Source organism: Crocodylus siamensis, chromosome 15 (genome assembly GCF_052110815.1).
Source record: "Crocodylus siamensis isolate JL-2025a chromosome 15, ASM5211081v1, whole genome shotgun sequence".
Classification (NCBI taxonomy): domain Eukaryota; kingdom Metazoa; phylum Chordata; order Crocodylia; family Crocodylidae; genus Crocodylus; species Crocodylus siamensis.
In genome coordinates, this window is record NC_143409.1 from 42,849,501 (window position 1) to 42,867,551 (window position 18,051).

Genomic DNA, 18,051 nt, shown 5'->3' on the forward strand with positions numbered 1-18,051 from the left:
TAAAAGAAGGCTGCAAACTTCCCAGGGGGTACCACGGCAGTGCAGGGAAGCAGTGTGTAGCTGCAGCACGGAGGGCTGGATGGCAGCGGTGGCTGCCACGTGCGAGCTCCCTGTCCCCTGCTGCTGCCATTCAGCACTTAGGGTCATGGTCATACAAAGTTTGAGAACTGCTGCCTTAAAGTGTGCCACTCTGCTCAGGAGCTCCAGCCAAAGGTTGGTGGCCAGGGCAGGTGTTGGTGTAAAAAGGTGTTTAAGGCATGCTACACTCCCCACCCTGTGCCCAGGCTGCAGAGGATGCACATGTGTTACAATTCCTAGCTATGGAACATGGTACTTCAATGCAATATGGGGAGATCTGTGCTTCCCGCTTCACAGAGGCCCTGTGACAGCCAAGTGGAAGGCTTTCTTCTGCCAATCCTCCTCATCACACCCAGAGGTCCTTTGATGTCCTGATCGGTGGAGAGGAAGGAGGTAGGACAAAGGATCCTCAGCCTCATGTCATGTGAGTGCTGAAAGTGAATGTGGATCTGTTGTTCATGGGAAGTTTTTGGCTGGATATTTCCTCAGCAAGCAAGCAACAGTCCAAGGTGCCCCCATAGCCAAGCTGTGCTGCTGAGGCCAGCCTCCTTACAAAGCATGATGCTTATTATCCTTCTCTTTTCACAACAGCACTTCCCCATTGTGGATTTGAGGTGATAGCTCAAGTAGTAGAGCTTTTGCTTTCCAGGGTTATAAGGTCAAAACCTGCCCTCCCTAGTTGGCCTTCCTGAAAAGCCTCATGACTGGGACAGGAGCAGGATTATGGAGGAAGTTGCCTAGAGAAGCTGTGGACTCTCCCTTCCCTGGAGGCTTTCGGTAGAGGTTAGGTAGGCACATGTCTAGTTTGGTTCAGGAACAGCAAATTCTGCAAGGGAAGAGGTTAGACTAGAAGACTCCAACATGCCTTCAAACCCTATGATTCCCTGTTTGAATCTAACCAGCAGACAAGCTGCCTGTTGACAGGAGGTCCCAAGCAGATGTGTGTGGAGCAGGAAGGGAGACTTTGCTAGGTATGGAAAGCATGAGAGGTACGTACGTTCACGTGGATGTCTTGCATGGTTGTGATGCAAAGCAATGACATTTGTGCTGGATAATGGGGAGTATATTTTTCCTCTGGTGAATAAGGCCCTAAAGGAAGCATAGAGCAGAGAAAGGGATTTAGTATAGGACCACTCAGCTGTCATCCTGGTTCTTCCACTGACGTAGTGCAAGTGCAAGTGCAAGAAAAAGCGGTGGACATATTGAGGGTAGCAGGCTGAGAGACTGTTACAGAGTGTTTTTCAGATATGTGGAGGTCCTGAGATACAGGTGTTTCCATCAGTGCAATCAAGACTGTAAATACATGTTTGGAAAGGACTTCCCATGCCTCAGGTAGAAGGCTCTGCAGAAGCCTAGGTCTGGCTACCCTCATTTCCTGGTGGTAAAATGAAACCAAGCTAGACATACGCCCCAGCACCTGCCTAGTAGATCACCCTGGTCCTACAAGGCTGTGCTCCGAACCCATGAGAGAATGGGTGTTACAGACCGTGCAGCATGGTACAAGCAGTGGGTAAGTGGCACAGCTAACAAGGACTTCTAGAATTCACCATCCGGCACAGGGTGTCAAGGGCCTGCAGCAAGGCAGTAGCCCTAGATTTCAGAGGGCCAACTTCAACGAGTTGAGGAGATTAGTGGGAGAGGCGCTGGGGTTCCCGAAAGCAGGGGAGCTCAGTGCCTAAGATGAGTGGTCGTTCCTTAAGGAAATGATACTCCGGGCCCAAGGGGTGGCCATCCCAACAAGAAGCAAGGGGGGCAGGAGTGCCCGAAAGCCCCCCTGGCTCATCAAGGGTGTCTGGGAATGTCTAATTGCCAAAAAGGCAGCGTACAACCGATGGAAGGGTTGTAGGGGGGCTGTCAGGAAAGCTAAGGTGGACATAGAGCTAGGACTTGCATCCAAGATCAAAGATAGTAAAAAGTCCTTTTTCAAATATATAGGGAGGATGAAGAAAACACCGGGAAACATGGGGCCCCTGCAATATATGCTGGGCAATGTGGTGGTTGCGTCAGAGGAGAAAGCAGACCTCTTTAACCAATTCTTCACCTCCGTTTTCTTGTGCAGGGACTGGGACTTCCCCACCGTGATGCAAGACGGACTCGAGGGGAACGCCTCCAGACCTCAGGTTGGGGAGGCCTGGGTTAGAGAGCTTCTGGAGGGGCTGAATGTGTTCAAATCAGCGGGTCCAGATGCTCTCCACCCCAGGGTGTTGAGGGAGCTAGCAGGGGTTATTGCAGGGCCTTTGGCACGGCTATATGAGTGCTCGTGGTGCTCGGGCCAGGTGCCGGATGAATGGAAGATAGCCAACGTGGTCCCCATCTTTAAAAAAGGGAGGAGGGAGGACCCGAGCCGTCAGTCTTACCTCAATCCTAGGGAAACTCTTTGAGAAGATCATCATGGAGCACATCTGCAATGGGCCGGCTTCAGGGATGATGCTCAAGGGCAACCAGCACGGTTTCATTAGGGGCATGTCAGACCAACCTGATTGCCTTCTATGATCAGGTCACAAAAGCCTTGGATGCAGGTGTTGCTGTGGACGTAGTCTTTCTGGACTTCAGCAAGGCCCACCCCATTCTCATGCGACTGTGGCATTGATACCTACACAGTCAGATGGATTGCAGATTGGCTGAAGGGTCGCACTCAGAGGGTGGTGGTGGACGGGTCATATTCGACCTGGGGAGAAGTGGGCAGCCGAGTCCCCCAGGGCTCGGTCCTCAGGCCCGCACTGTTCAATTTCTTTATCAGCGATTTGGACGATGGGGTGAAAAGCACTCTGTTTAAATTTGCTGATGATACCAAAATTTGGGGTGAGGTGAGCATGCTAGTAGGGAGGGAAAGACTGCAGCAAGACCTGGATAGGTCACAGGGGTGGGCTAGCAAAAACAGGATAGGTTTCAACACTGACAAGTGCAGGGTGCTGTACTTGGGCAGTAGTAACCATCAGCACACTTCTAAGATGGGAAACTCCCTTCTTGACAGCACGGAGGCAGAAAGGGATCTTGGAGTCATTATTGACTCCAAGATGAACATGGGCCAACAATGCGAGGTCATGGTTGGCAGGGCTAACTGGACCTTGTCATGCATCCACAAGTGCATCTCAAGCAGGTCCAAGGAAGTGATCCTCCCCCTCTATGCGGCACTGGTCAGGCCACAGCTGGAGTACTGCATCCAGTTCTGTGCACCGCACTTCAGGAGGGATGTGGACAACATGGAGAGGGTCCAGAGGAGGCCACCACATGATCTGGGGATACCAGGACAGGCCCTACAATGAGAGACTGCGGGACCTGAACCTGTTCAGCTTCCACAAGAGAAGGCTGAGGGGGGACCTGGTGACCGTCTGTAAACTCACCAGCGGGGACCAGAAGGGTTTGGGAGAGACCTTGTTTCCTCTAGCGCCCCCCCCCGCATAACAAGGAATAACAGCCACAAGTTGTTGGAGAGTAGATTTAGATTAGACATCAGGAGGCGCTACTTCATGGCCAGGGCGGCTAGGAGCTGGAACCAACTTCCAAGGGAAGTGGTGCTGGCTCCTACCCTGGGGGTGTTTAAGAAGAGGCTTGATGCCTACCTGGCTGGGGTCATCTGAGCCCAGTTTTTCTCCTGCCCAGGCAGGGGGTCGGACTTGAAGATCTATAAGGTCCCGTCCGACCCCACTTCTATGATTCTGTGACTTCCCAGATACATTATGCTACCCTTTTCAGCACCTCACAACAGTATCAGGCATTCAGCCTGTGTTCTGCTTCTTCCCTGAGCTGGCGGTATAAAGGTTTGAGAATTTGCATCGCATCTGAGCCCTATAACCCATATGTGGCTGTCCTCAGTAGAGGGTACCAGGATGCCCATTGTAGCCTGAAGCAAAACCTCTTCCCCCAGGGCTCAGGAGTTGAGCTTCCAGATGTCCAGCCAAATCCCAGTCATGCCAGTTGGATACCCTAGTTTTACACAAGGCCTGGGGAAGGTCTCAAATTGAGCTGTCCACCCCACAACAGAGCACAGGGCTGCAGAGCAACCACACTCATCTGAGAGTGGCCTCTACCCAAGGGCTTCCTGGAGTCCCAGGTCCAGGGGCCCTTTTCCCCAGCCCACTCCCGGCTCTCCACACCAGCACGGTCTCTGGTGTGTGCGGGGCTCCGAGCTTACCCACCGCATCACTGCAGAGAGGTGCTCTGTGCAGGCAAAGCTTAACGTTCGGCCCTCTGCCAATTCCCCCTGAGGAGAGAACAGTGAAGGAGGGAAGGAAATCCAGCAACTCTGCCAAAAACATGCACTTAAAAATGCTGCTGATTTTAATTTTCACTTCGTGCTCTGCCTCCCACACAGGAGTCAGAGAGAAATACCACACACGCACGCACACACACACATATGCATGCATGGCTGTGCAGAAATAACAGAATGCCTCAAGTGTGAGCGATCTGAAGCCAGAGCCAAGCCAAAAACACGATCCCGAGACACCACCTATGGGGGAAAGTAGATGGAAACAGGAGGAGCTTACTCTGGCAGCACCCAAGTTGGCTCAGGGCCCCCCTGGCACTAGGGGCTCCACACACAGCCTGGCTTATGGCTACTCAGCAAAGCAGTGCCGGCCTGGGAGTAGTGGGATACCCCCAGTACATTCTTATGCCACCTCTGTGGTGCTCCTGAGAAGGATGACCACATCCGCCTGCTCCCATTCATCTTCACCCAACCCAGAAGTCAGGCAATGGGAAGCTGTCACCCCACTGCTCTGACTGTCTGTCTCTGAGGCACTTGAGAGCAGCAAAGGGCTGCCACCCTCAATGCAGTATTGCCTCCTCGTTGCTGTGACAGGCAGGTTGGAGGGGGTGGGTAGGACAGGTTCAAGGGCATCCCCACCCAGGAGTGCCAAGGTTTTGGCATAGACATACCCTCAGTGGCTTAACTAAGGGGGTGCACTCTCTTTCACACTGGCAGGCGAGGAGGAGGGGGTGCCCTTCTCTGAGTGTCACTGGTGGCAGCTGTGCTGGGTACTGCTTGTAGGAGGAGAGGGTTGGGAGTTGGGGTTTTACATCAAATACAAGTGAGTTCCAGCTCAGCAGCTTGCTCAGAGCAACGGCCTTGCTCTGAGCACAGAAGGTGCCTGTGATGCGCCCATGCCTCAGCCCTACGGTAGAAAGACTGTGGGGCAGAGAAGGCTCCTGTCCCATGGACAAAATCCGTCAGGCCTCGTTCCAACCAGAGCAGACCCCCCTCCATCAGCCCCAGGCTTGTGGTAATACTGGAGGCCCCCAACATAATTGAGTGGTGTGGGGAGGGGGATGCCACTCAGAAATGGAGCACCCTGCAGCACAGCACTCCCCGGGAGCTGGCGGCTCTGCCCTGAGCTCTGGAGCCAGCCTGGCCAATGCTCCTGTCTTCCTTTCCTTTGCTGCATCTCTCCGTTTTATGACATTTATCATTTCCCTGGGCAGCTGAGCCAAGCAGGTTATTTTCGTATGCAGCCAAGCCAGGCAAGGCTGAAGGATACCTTGCCCTCCCTCTTCTCCCAAGGAAACCTTTGATTGTACAAGGCAGGGATGGGAAAAAACTGGTTCATCCAACCCACTTCTTCTTCACCCTTTCCAGCCTCTTCCTCACCAGACATTCTCAAGGGCTTTCTCCAGTGAATTTTCAGCACCCCAAGCAATGGAGACACCGCTGGAGGTGAGGGGCTCGAAACCCCTTCCCTCACTCTCACAGCTATTGCACCATCATTGTGATAATGGGCACCTTGAAGTGGCTGCAGAGACCAGGCCCCCTTTCTAGTCTGGTGTGGTTCCATTTATTGCCCTCTTTAGCCTCGTACCTGAGCTGCTTGTGATAAAACATGCACGTGGCATCATTACCATTTGCCTCTGGTTGTTCTCCCCAGAGGAACAGTTGTGCAAGGCACTGCACAAACACTAAGGAAGAAACAGTCCTTGCCCCAAGAAGCCTCTAGGCTAAATCAGCAAGAGGTGGAAGACAGAAAGAGTTAGTTAAAATACAAAAAAATCCACAAAATACAATACCAGGGGATCAGATGGATCTGCATTGCCAGAACTGGGACACAGGCAGACTCTAGCTCACATGAGGGCTCAGACTGAGCTGGGAATTCAGCCTAGATACTCAGCCCCTTGTGCTCTCATTTAAATCACTTTGGCTTCTGTGTTTTTTTCACAAAGCCCTGTTCCTCCTTCCTTTCCATCTCACTTCTGACACCTTTCCTTCACCTGCTCCCCCTACTGAGCCCTTACCTTCTTCTCTAGGAGCACAACAGACCAGTCCATCTCCCCTTCCCATAAAATTCCTATCACTGTAGTTTCCAGGTACTCCACAGTCTTTAGTATGCTCTTATGCTGCTATTTCCATTGTACAGATGGCAAACTGAGACACTGTAAGGCTAAGTGACTTGGCCAGGGCCACACAAGAAATCTGTTGTAGGGCAGGGAATTTAACCCAGGACTTCCAAAATTTGGCTCTCGGCCACCTCTGAAGTAATGCGCAATCACGGACCTCTGAATGATTTGGTACTAATTACATCCTCGGCTCAGCCGGGAATCAAGGTCAGTTCCCTCCAGGTTCATCATTCATGATGGACCATGTGCAAAGGAGTGAGGGGTGACAAGAGGGTGAGGAGGCATAGAACCACAGATGTTGGCTCAGTATAAAGCCATGGCGTTATCTGAATTGCAGACAGGTTCGTTGTCCAGAGGTGTTTGTTATAAATTAATCTGAGGTCTTCAGAGCTACCCAAGTGATCTGAACCCCCGCATAGGGCACAGATCCTGAAAGAGACTTAGGCCCCTTTCTCCTATAGATTCCAGTGGGAAATAGGCACCTGTGTCACAGTGGGTGCATCTACAGGAGGTGCTATGTTGCTGTAGTGATGAGCTACACTCGTTGCTACTGCTCATTCGGGTAAAAAATGACCCATGTGATGCCAGGACTGCGCAGTACCTGTGGGTACTACACAGTCATTTAGCACTAAAGCAAGTACAAAATGACTGCACAGTACCAATTGTGCAGCCAGGGGCATGTGTAAACATGGCCAGTGTGGATCAGGGCCAAACTGTCCAAATCCTTTAGGAGTCTTTGAGAATTTCAGCCTAAGTTTATGAAATAGAACACATTTCATATGACTTTCTTAAATTGTGTTAGTTGTGATGTTGACATCAGGGTCTTGGTGCCCCCTTTAACAAAGAACAAATCTAGGCACAAGGAGATTGTATGAGGAACTTCTCAGCCAGTGCATCTTGTATCTGTCTGCCCCACAGCACCAGCAGTTCACTCTCTGGGGAAAGCTGGCCAAGTACATGCTCAGGGAGTTGAGGAAGAAGCCAACCCCATTCAAAATGTACCTCAGTCCTAACAGCTGTAGCCCTGCTGCTGTCCCAGTATTGGGTTCCACACAGCTTTGCCAATGCACCTTTGTCTTGTCCCATTGTATTGTATAAAGCAGTGGTTTTCAAACTTTAGTTTGTGGAGCCCTGGGGGTCTGCAGACTGTGTCTAAGGGGTCTGCAAAAGATGACTGTAATCAATGAAAAGTATGTGAATACCCACACTTACAATTCAAAGAAGCCCATACCTCCATTCAAAATGTTTTGGGAGTCCGCAAATGAAAAAAGGTTGAAAACCACTGGTATAAAGGAAAAGCCAGTTCATTTAGGCAGTAGTGGGAACAGTTTCAGGCCATGTAAAGAGTAAGCTTACTGCAAGTAAATTCCAGCAGGATCACCCCAGCCACTCTCAGGGCAGAATATGGCAGCTGTCTAACAATGTTGTATATCATGTACCTGCACAAGGGAAATGAGGAAGGGGTAATGCTCTGCAATGACATATGTTTCAAATTCTTCATGAGCCCAGTACCCAGTGTGTGTAGTAAATACATGCTCAAGGATGTTGCTTCTAGGCACAGTGCTTTCATAGGGGCCTTTTGTGGAACTTCTTGCACAGCAAGGGAAAGATCTGGCTGCTGCTAAAAGCTCTGTGAGCAAGTGCACAGCAGGAAACTCTGTAGAAGCTATGTCTTAGGGCTATGAATAGCCCTCGTGAATGAACTACCAGCCCACCTTTCCCTCTCAGACTGCTGAAGAAAGCCATTCCCCTGCACGCGGCCCTCCCCTTTGGCCCTGAACTCTCATTGGCAGATTGCTTAGGGCTAAAATCTGGCTTTGCAGCTGAATGTTGCTGATACCAGACCCCAACTGCAGTCTAAATGCACCAGTGAAATGAGCAGTGGATTGAACTGGAGCTAATGGGTCAAGGGCAAAGAGAGGGTGAGGAAGAAAGCAGGAAGCAGAAGAAGCTTCCCTTGGGCCCCACTTCCCTCTGCTGCAATTCCTCTGATTTTAGGTGGTAGCATAGGTCTGAATTTGCTCCTGATCCATGAATTCTCCAGGCATCTTCCTAGCCCTGCACAATGTGTGGCCATTTGATGAAGAGGCACTGCCTGCTGAGTCCAAAGAGGAATCATTCCTATCTATTGACAGGACTAGACGAGGGCAGGAGTTTGCCCAACATGTAAGAACATACATGTGCATTAATTATTCTAACACAGCTCAATGCCCAGAGATCCAAGAGGATGCAATTCACTGCTGGCCCTGCACTCTGGAAGGGATTGAAATGCTGTTCCCCAAATTGGCTGCAAGGTGGTGCCAAAGAGCAGAGCATTGGGTACCACAGAGTCCTGGTGGCGCCATCAGCCCCATTTGCCCTCTTAGGACATGTATTTTCTGAGCACCTGCCAAGGACAGTCAAGACCTTGCAGGTCCCAGCTGGACCTCCCTTTGTGGGAACAGGGATGCAGCCACAGTAGGATGGGTGGGAAGGCCTCATAGATGCAGCTGAAAACACCTGAATCCACCCTGTGTAGTGCAGCATGTGTAGACTATGGTGGAGAGCAGTGCGTGAATGTCCTGACCACCCATTGCCAAGCCCACCCCGTAGGGCTGGTGAGAAGCTGGAACAGCCCTAGTTTAGGTCAATCGATTTGTAGGTGCTTTACCCCATAAGAATGAGGGACCATCAGCACTGCCTAGAGCTAAGCCAGAGCTAAGCTAGCTGCCTCTATGCTGCCCTGCTACTGTAGCACAGCTGGGCCTGCAGCCCCCGCCACCCTTCCAAGCTTTGAGCCTCACACAATCCTGTTCATGCACTTCCAGCCTGATCTATAACTTCTGTGCTCAGAGCCTCTCCTGAGCACAGCCTGTCAGCTGGGCCTGCCTGTGGCTCTGAATACCCTTGAAACTAGTTGTGAGACCCACCAAACACATCTTCCTGGTGCCCTCTTCTGGGTTTGGGCCCAGGTCTCCAGAGAAGACCATGCTCAACCAATCATCAAGACTGTATCCTGGGAGACTTCTGCCCACCTTCGCGGCCTCCAGTGTGCCAGGGGTACAACAGGGATGCTCCACCTGCATGTGCCAAGATGTTCCATGAACAGGGAGATGGCACTAAGCCACAGTCCCATGGTTTGTGGTGTCTTCTTCCTGTGCACAGTGTTGGCTTGGCTGTAGGGCCAGTGAGCTGGTGAGGCCAGGGAGAGCTGGTAGGGCCACACAGTAGACCCTGCCCTATCGTAGTCAGTACCATGAAATCCCTTGGACATCTGCGGGCAGGGGAATTGCAACCAGACCCTTCCTCTGAGAGCTGGGGAGGAGGTATACTCCTTTTACACCCTCTGCCTGCCTGGTAGGATGAGGTGGAAAAGAGAGGAGAAAGGAGGACAAAAGAGGATGGAAAAGGAGGTAGAAAGGCAGTGGGTAGGGTAGGGAAGATCAAACTTTCACTGGCTGATATGTGAAAGGGGTTGGGAGCCTCAGCTTGCTTGCCCCCCCTGCCTTCTGCTGCACTGGGCTTCAGCATCACAGGATGTCTGGAGCCTGATTCTGCTTAAATCTGTTTCTGACATTAATGAGAGCTCTAGGAGTGCCCACAGAGTGATGGATCAGGGGCATTTCACAGCAGCAGGCACAATGTAGAAGCCACTTGCCCCATAGCTAGAGCATCAGCAAGGCTCTGGTTCTGGATCCCATTTTAGGGACACCCTCCTCTTCTCTGGGGCTGATTGCCCCTTGTGAGCATTTTTGTGGATTTCCTAACTAGTTACTGTGGTGGGTTAATAGTGCAGGGTCACCGGCAGGGTGGGTTTTTGACACTGCTGCACTGACTTCTACCGCTTGAGCTACCAGAAGTGGTTTCTTATCTAGCAGCAGTAGCAGACTCCTATTCTGTAATAGCACAGCCACTAGGGGATGATGGACTACACCTTCCACCAGTGTTTTACTTTGAGGAAGACAGAAAGATGGACCACTTCCAAATTTGCCTCTTTATTCCTCTGCCCAAAGCAGTTTCCAAACACAGCCCCACAGGTTTTTCTCTGGCCCTAATGTGAACCAGGACATCCTGGTCCTTTATTTTTTATTTTTAAAAGGCCTGTTTTATTAATGACTAAAAAACCACTGCCGCATTGCTATTCTTGCTACCCTATGCCTACTTCTTGCTATTCTATGCCTGTACACTGCCCTATTCAGTACTCTGCACTAAGAGGAGCAGCGATGCTCTTGGGTTACATGCCCAGCTGCAAGATAGCCTCCAAAGGGTTCCCAGAGAAAGGATCATCTCTGTTATTGAAGGCAAGACACCTACAAAGAACCTCTGCAGCTTGGATTATAGGATCAGCTGCCCTATGCTACAGACTCATCTGCCTCCAGAGGGTAAAGAAGTATCCAGCTAAGTACATGGGCCAGCCTTATGTGTGTGTGAGGTACTAATCCAAATTCTGGTCTCAATTCTGTGGTGCTAATCTGGAGTCAATGCCTTGATGGATTAAAACTGGATTGGAGCCTGCATTGGAACCTGGCTGATGGCAGAAGATTGTGGAAAGTCTCCCAGGATACAGTCTTGATTCTCCCTGGCTGTAAATGCAGCTTGGGGGCAGTCTGGCACTGGTGCAGGGAGGCACAAAGGAAAATAGAAGGGGGTGGTCTCAGGGTGGGCCCTAGCACACTGTGTCAGGGCTCTGACCATGTCAGGAGTTTCATATTAGGAATAGGGGAGATGGATGGATGTGCGTAGAGCAGGGGTCCTGCTCTCTCCATGTTGGAAGGAAGATTCTGGCTAGGTATCAGCTAGACTGGAGGGTGGATCCCAGCAAGAAGAAGATGGGGAACCACAGGTTTAGTAATCCTAGCCAACATCATGGCCCCTGGTACACACAGATGCATACACAGTCAGTGAGACACCCAGTCTCTGCCTTAAACAGATTACAAGGCAAGGTGGACCCTGTGCCAGACCCTATGTGACTCTTCCACTGTGTGGCTTAGTGAGTACTGAAGTCCTCCCTTCTCACGGACCAGTGACCAGCAGGGGTGGCTGGCAAGTGTCCACCTCCACTGTCTGAGTGCAAGGTGTGTTAGCCTGTACTCCCATACTGGAGCTGTCATGTCACAGAGCCAATTACTTTATCTTTGCATTTGATCCTTCAAGGCAGAGCTGGACTTTTCAAGACTAGAAATCTGGAAGAGGGATTGAGGGAAGTGTCAGTTGAAGCCACCCTGGAACAAAAGTGGTCTGTTCTCTTCTTGTTGCAACAAGACCTAGAAAACTCCTTTTGCTGTGGGTGAAACAAAATGCTTTCTCTCAACTGACACAACAGGATTGGGGGTTAACCTTTTTATTTTCTTGATTACATTGGAGAAAATGTGGTCTTGAAAATGCCATTTCAAAACAAGGAGTAGAGTTGCATCACGTGTCACAAGGAATCAAACTGAGTCAAATGCTGAAATAAAAGGTCACCCCCTTTCTCCCCCGTGGTTATTTCATGGTCAAAGCTAGTCACTAAATTCAGCCTGAGGCTTAGGGAGGTGAAGCGAGGCTGCACAGCAGGCCCAGAAGTAAAACCAAGTTCTTTTGACTCACAGCCCAGTAGCTGTAGACTATATTGCCTTCCCACGGCTTTGCCTCTCTAGTCCTGGGAGCTGGCTCACCCAGTACCGTGTTTCTTCTGCCTGGTCCTGCAGCCAATCCACACTGCCTGCTGCACCTACTCCTCATGCTCTGTCCAAGAGGGTGCTTATATTGCAGCCTGGTGCAGAGATACTGTGGCTACCTTCAAGCAAGCCAACTTGGATGCCAGTAGTAGTCTAGTCACAGCAGCCCAGAGCTTTGCCTGGGCTAAGTTACCCTGCTTCTAACTGTGTATGTGACAGCAGTTCGCTAGTCATCACAACCAATCGTCAAACTCAGCCAACATTGTCACCTTCAAGCAGGCAAGAGCAGTGAAAGTTCTGCCTGTGAAGGGGCTGCAGGATTGCTCCTTTGAAACAGTAATCTGTAGCTTGACCCTGTGAGTCCCAGGTGAGGGTAGCATACAGGAGGCCAGCAGTCCAGTCCCAATGTGGCTGGTGAGCTGAGACAAGCCATTTTCCCCTTCTGTGCCTCAGGTTCTCCATCGATCATGAGGCTTATAACATTTTGCAACTCGGACAAGACCTTTGAGATCAGCTGTTGAGACATGTGAGCTGAGGGATGGGTTTTGTTATGCTCATGGAGGAAGGATGGACTGATCTTTGGAGGGGCACTATATATAGAGGAATTCTGTATCTGGTAACAAAGAGACTGAGACTGCCTCTGACCTCAGAAAAGTCACTTGTATGTGCCTCAGTTTCCCTGGCAGTGCAATAGGGAGTGACAAGCTGTGCCAGAAGTTGCTGAAGGGGGAAATAGCTCATGGATGTGAAGCATTTTGAGTACTGCAGTGCAGGAGACACTGTTCAAAGGCACTGCTTTATTGGATTGCAGCAGTGATAGTCGCACCTATGGGGCTCTTTGCTTTTCTCAAGTCCCAGCCAGCTAACAGACAGTGGGAAGGCAGGCCAGGAGAGTCTTCATGGGATTGAAAAGGTGTTTTTGTTATAGAAGAACAAAGTCAGGAATGGGTTTTAGAGCAGGCTGGGATGTGGATAGTGTTAGCCTAACACCACTGGGCTGGAAGCAGGAGTTGGATGGGAAGTCTCAGGGAAATCTTTGGGCTTTATAGACTGTGGTCCTCTGAAGACATGCTTCCTTCTGAATTAGTGCCTCCTCCCAGGGCCAGAGATTGATGTGCTGCTGGAGGGGCTGTTTTGGGAATGAGGCATAAGCCCTGGGCACTTTTTGCAGGGCTTGGGGCTCACTCCAGTGTGTTGCCCATTTTCCACTTGGGCCTGGCTGCCATCAATTCCTTTCTCACACCAGCTGCTGCAGCATCACTCTTGCTCTACCACTGTGCAGTCTGGGATGGCAACCTGTCTACACGAGGAGTGTTTTGCACCAGAACTGCTGCACTGATGAAACCAAACCAGCAAGAGCCTCAGCACCAGTGGGCTGCATTGATGTGAAGTGGGCTGTGGGCTCTGTGCTCCCTCTGTGTAGAGAGGACCTGACTGGTGTCTTTCTGGCTTCCACACCAAAGGAAGCTGCAGTCTGGTGACAGTTCCCTTTATATGTGAAAGCAGAACCACATATGTGGTGCGAACTAAAGAGATCCCAGAGCCTGAGTCAGTGGAGGTCTGTACCAGCTGAGTGTCCAGCTGAGGCTTACTCCACCCTTGTTTTACATTCCTCCAGGCCCCATGTAGGAGAAAGTAAGCTTCAGTGGTTGTGAAGCACCACAGCTCCATTGACGACCAGGTTTTCTACACTGTTCACAGGGATGTTAGGGCAGCTCAGATGTTCTGCTGTGTCTCCAGAAGACTGTAGGTGGGCACCTGGCCATTGAAACCAGGGCATCAAAGGCAGATGGACGCACTGGAGCACCAAGGAGTGCTGTAGCAATCCTCATGTCCAGCTGCCTTGGACTCCCCAGCCTCAGTGACCAGGTGTCCATTCACAGCTGGACTGACTTGGAGGAAGGGTTCATGAGTATGAGCCCAGAGCAAAGCGTTGCACTCCTTCCTTCTGGAGTGAGTGGTGTGAGTAAGGGAGAATTAGTCCCAAGATGTTTGAATACAGTAGATTCAGGCTTTGACTTTGCTATACCAGCACCCTCTCCCCACAGCCACCTCCAGTGGCTGCCTGCAAGGTGTATCAAGTCTCTGGAGCGCTCTTGTTTTGTGTGTGCTTGGAAATGACTCTGCTCCTGGGTAGATAATGTGCTTTGCTCCCCTTGCCGATGTGCTTTCTCATCCATCCTTTCCATCGCGGCATTGACCCTGGCTTTGTCTCAGCATAATCAGCAGCATGTCCCTGGCATGAACTGCCTGAATGCCTCCAGCTTTGTTCTTCTTCCACAGGAGGGTGTGAGAGAGAGAGGAGACAGAGAAGAGATAGTGAGAGAAGGGAGCCAGAGGGAAGTCGCTGAATGAATGCAGGAGGAAATAGAGAGCAGAAGAGAGTGAGGTGGAGAGGGAGAAAGGAGTGGAGAAGTACAATAGACTCACAGGGAGAGGGGAAGAGACGTGTGTCCTTCTGTCGGCAAACAGAAGTGTGTCCCGTGCAATACACAGAAGCCTAACCTTTTGTGCTGGGCGGCAGCACCATGTGAAGGAAGGGGCCGAGATTCTTGATCTTCAAAGTGTATTATGGAAAGGAACCAAGAAGTGAGGCTCCTGTAGGTTGATGCAGTGACCATGGCATGCCATGCTGGCCTCCCCCACCCTGGGAATTGGGGGCATTGGGGAGTGAGCCTCAGCCCTAGCTCCCTTCGCCACACAGCTGCTGCTGCAGCCCACCAAGAGCTGCTATGCCATGTGCTGCTCCAGTCCCAGAGTCTCCTCCTTTCTGCTTAGCCATTCAGAGTCCTGTACTGCAAATACATTTTTCTTGAAGGTTGGTGCAGGAGAAGCTGCCCAAACACTTGGGGAGTGCGGCAGGGTCCCAGCCATTTGCATTAAAGCTCCTCCACCAGCGCAGGCCTCACAGGGCTGGAGAATGGGATGTGTTACTCTTGGACCCAACCACGGCAACAGAAAATGGCCAAAAAGTTTAAAAAACCTAAATGAAAACATTGCTTGGGTTTGGTTCTGGTGTTTGCTGATGGGGAGGTTGGGAAGGAAAGGTGGGTTCTTGTGTTTGCTGGCTTGGCTTACCCGCATCCACTACAAAATGAGGCAAAGACCCAGCAAACTCATGTCACTTGTGGCCTCGTGTGAACTTAGCCCAGGCAGGGAGGAAATGTGATGGTAACCCACAATTTTACAGTGTGGTTCACTGTCTCCTGCTAGTGGCCGCAGCATTTAGGGGGTTTGAGTTGCCTGAAGGATATGAGAGACAATCTTCTAGTTGAGGCAGTAGAGACTCCGGCTTTCAGATGCAAAAATTTCAGATTCAATCTGGGCAGCTGGTGACTTACCCAGAGACACAGCTCAGTTATGCTAGTCTGCTTGCCTGCTCTGCTCTTTACCCTGCCATGGTGATGGTGAGTGGTGCCTCCTTTCCCTCTCCAGCAGGGGCAAGGGCAGGAGCATCTGGGCCCCCCTCCAGCTCTCTGCTGACTTCTCTCCACCTCCATTCACAGGTGGTGAGCCAGATCGACAAGCTGACCTCTGATTTTGAGTTTGAGCTTGAACCGGATGACTGGACCACAGCGACCGTGAGCAGCACATCCAGCAGCGAGAAAGGGGGCGGCACGTTCGACCTCGGGCAGCTGGATTTCATGACCTCGGACATCCTCTCTGACAGCTGGGAGTTCTGCTCCTTCGTGGAGGTGTCCACCCCCTCCGACTCTGGGGACGGCTCGGAGCAGCAGCAGCAGCAGCAGCAGCAGCAGGGCCGTCAACCTGACTACAGACTCATGAACGGTGGGGTGCTGATCCCCAACGGCCCCCGGGTAGAGACACCCGACTCCTCTAGCGAGGAGGCCTTCAGCTCTGTCCCCAACCACAAAACCCACTCCCAGAGGACACCAGGCACACGGGAGCGCGTCCGCTTCAGTGACAAGGTGCTCTACCATGCCTTGTGCTGTGACGACGATGAGGACGGTGACAGTGAGGAAGGCAACACCGGGCCACCGCCCTCCGAGGACGTTCAGGAGGAACCCGGCGAGGCAGGACACAAGCCACCAGCAGGACCTGCCTCCAAGGTGCCCCCATCATCCCTCCGGCACCCCCCTCACCTCAGCGCCGCGCAGCAACGGAAGCTGACACGGAACAGCAGCACTCAGACAGTGTCGGACAAGAGCACCCAGACGGTGCTGCCATACGTGTCGGCCAAGCAGAAAATCAAAGGCAAAAACTGAGGAGAGGGCACAATCAGAGTGATGGGACCAACTGGAGCAGGGGAACGAGGGGATGGGGTGGGAGGGACAGAAATATATATATATTTAAATAAATCAATACTGATAATAAAAACAACATGAAAAGGTGGAAACTAATAATAATGTCCAACTACCTAACCATCATTTTTTGAGGCTCAGGGAATTTTAAACTGTTTTGCTAAACAAAAGAGTCAGATAAATAAGCCGTACAGAATGACAAAAATAATATAACAGACACACGCACGTGCACGTAGAACAAGAGACACCCCCCGTGGAGAAGGCAGGAGGGGAACAGAGCTGGCCAAGCAGCTGATCTCAATTACGAGGCTTTTGGGTGGATCCCACCATCAAAATGTGGTCCCTCCTTCAAGTAAGGGTTGCAGACAAACTGAGTCAGGCAGGGCCGAGAAAACTAGTTGTGGGGTGGAGGGAGCGTCCAAGTGAATTATTAAGACCGAAGGATCACCGCATAACAGAAAGCTAAATCAACTCCCTTTGCTACTGGGTTGCATCTCAGCATACCAGAGTTTGAGCCAGGTTATGAAATTCAGATCCACCTCTGTTGCTTGATGAAACGTCCCCTCTCCTAATTCTGAAAGAAATCATCCAGTTAGAAACTTGCTTATTCATAAGACTGCAATATTTTATTACGTTGCATTTTTACTAACAAATCCATTTCAGAATGGCTGGGCCCCAGACCAAGTCAGTTTTCGTAGCCAGTCAAAATGTTTTTTGTCTTCCAACCCAAGTCAGCGAGCAATTTCTTTTTGTTCAATAAATGGTTTTCATGCCAGCCAGATTTTGCGGGTCAAATGGGAATCAAGTCCTGGTGGGGGGTTGGGAAAGGAGAAAGGGAGAATTAAATATTAGGGAGGAAAATGATTCCCAGGTAATTCTGGTTGGACTTTGATTCTCATTGCCTGATTCTCTTCTCACTTCGTACCAGTTTCAGAATCACAGAAGAATAAGATTGGAAAGGACCTCAGGGGGTTGCATCTAGTCCAGCTCCCTGCTCAAGGCAGGATCATCCCTGTCTAAACCATTCTAGGCAAGTGCCTGTCTAACTTGATCCTGATCTTAACTCCGAATGACAAAGACGCTACAAACTCTCAAGTTAACTGGTTCCAGTACTTAACCATCTTCGTAATTAAAAAGTTTTTTTTTCTAACATCCAACCTAAATTTCCCTTGTTGCAATTTAAAACAGTTACTTTTTGTCTTGTATCTTCCAGACATGGAGAATAGTCTATCCCCAGCATCTTTATAACCATCCTTCATGTATTTGAAGACTGTTATGAAATCCCCCTTGGTTTTCTCTTCTTCAGGGTAAATAATCTCAGTTCTTCAACCTTTTCCATGTAAGTCATTTCTTTTAGACATCTAATCAATTTGCTTGCTCTCCACTGGACTCTTGCCAATCTGCTCATATCTGTCTTGAAATGCAGTACTCTGCAATACTCTTCACTGGACAGAGTACTTCAGATGAGTATGACTAGCCCGGTTCACTCCTGTTAATACATGGCTATACACTATTCGCCCTTTTTGATAACATTATTACACTGTTGACTCATAGTCACAAGGTGATCCACTATAACATCCGAGTTTTAGTCTGTAACACTGCAGCCTAGCCAGTCACTTTCCATTTTGTGTTTGTGCATTTGATTGTTCCTTTCTCTTTCTGGGTGTTCACATATGTCCTCATCTAATTTTATCTGATTAATTTGGACAATTTTCCAATTTTTGAAGGTCAGTTTGACTCCTAATCCT

General features: G+C 50.5%; 1 protein-coding gene across 1 annotated transcript in view; it reads left to right on the forward strand.

Annotated features, from left to right (window-relative positions):
- INSYN1 (inhibitory synaptic factor 1) overlaps nt 1-17,084 on the forward strand; it is a 75,042-nt gene extending 57,958 nt beyond the window's left edge. Inside the window, exon 3 of the mRNA XM_090029972.1 lies at nt 15,548-17,084. Within this exon, the coding sequence (XP_089886098.1) occupies nt 15,548-16,267 (720 nt within the window). The 3' untranslated portion in view covers nt 16,268-17,084. The remainder of the gene's footprint in view (nt 1-15,547) is intronic.
- The last annotated feature ends 967 nt before the right edge of the window (nt 17,085-18,051 follow it).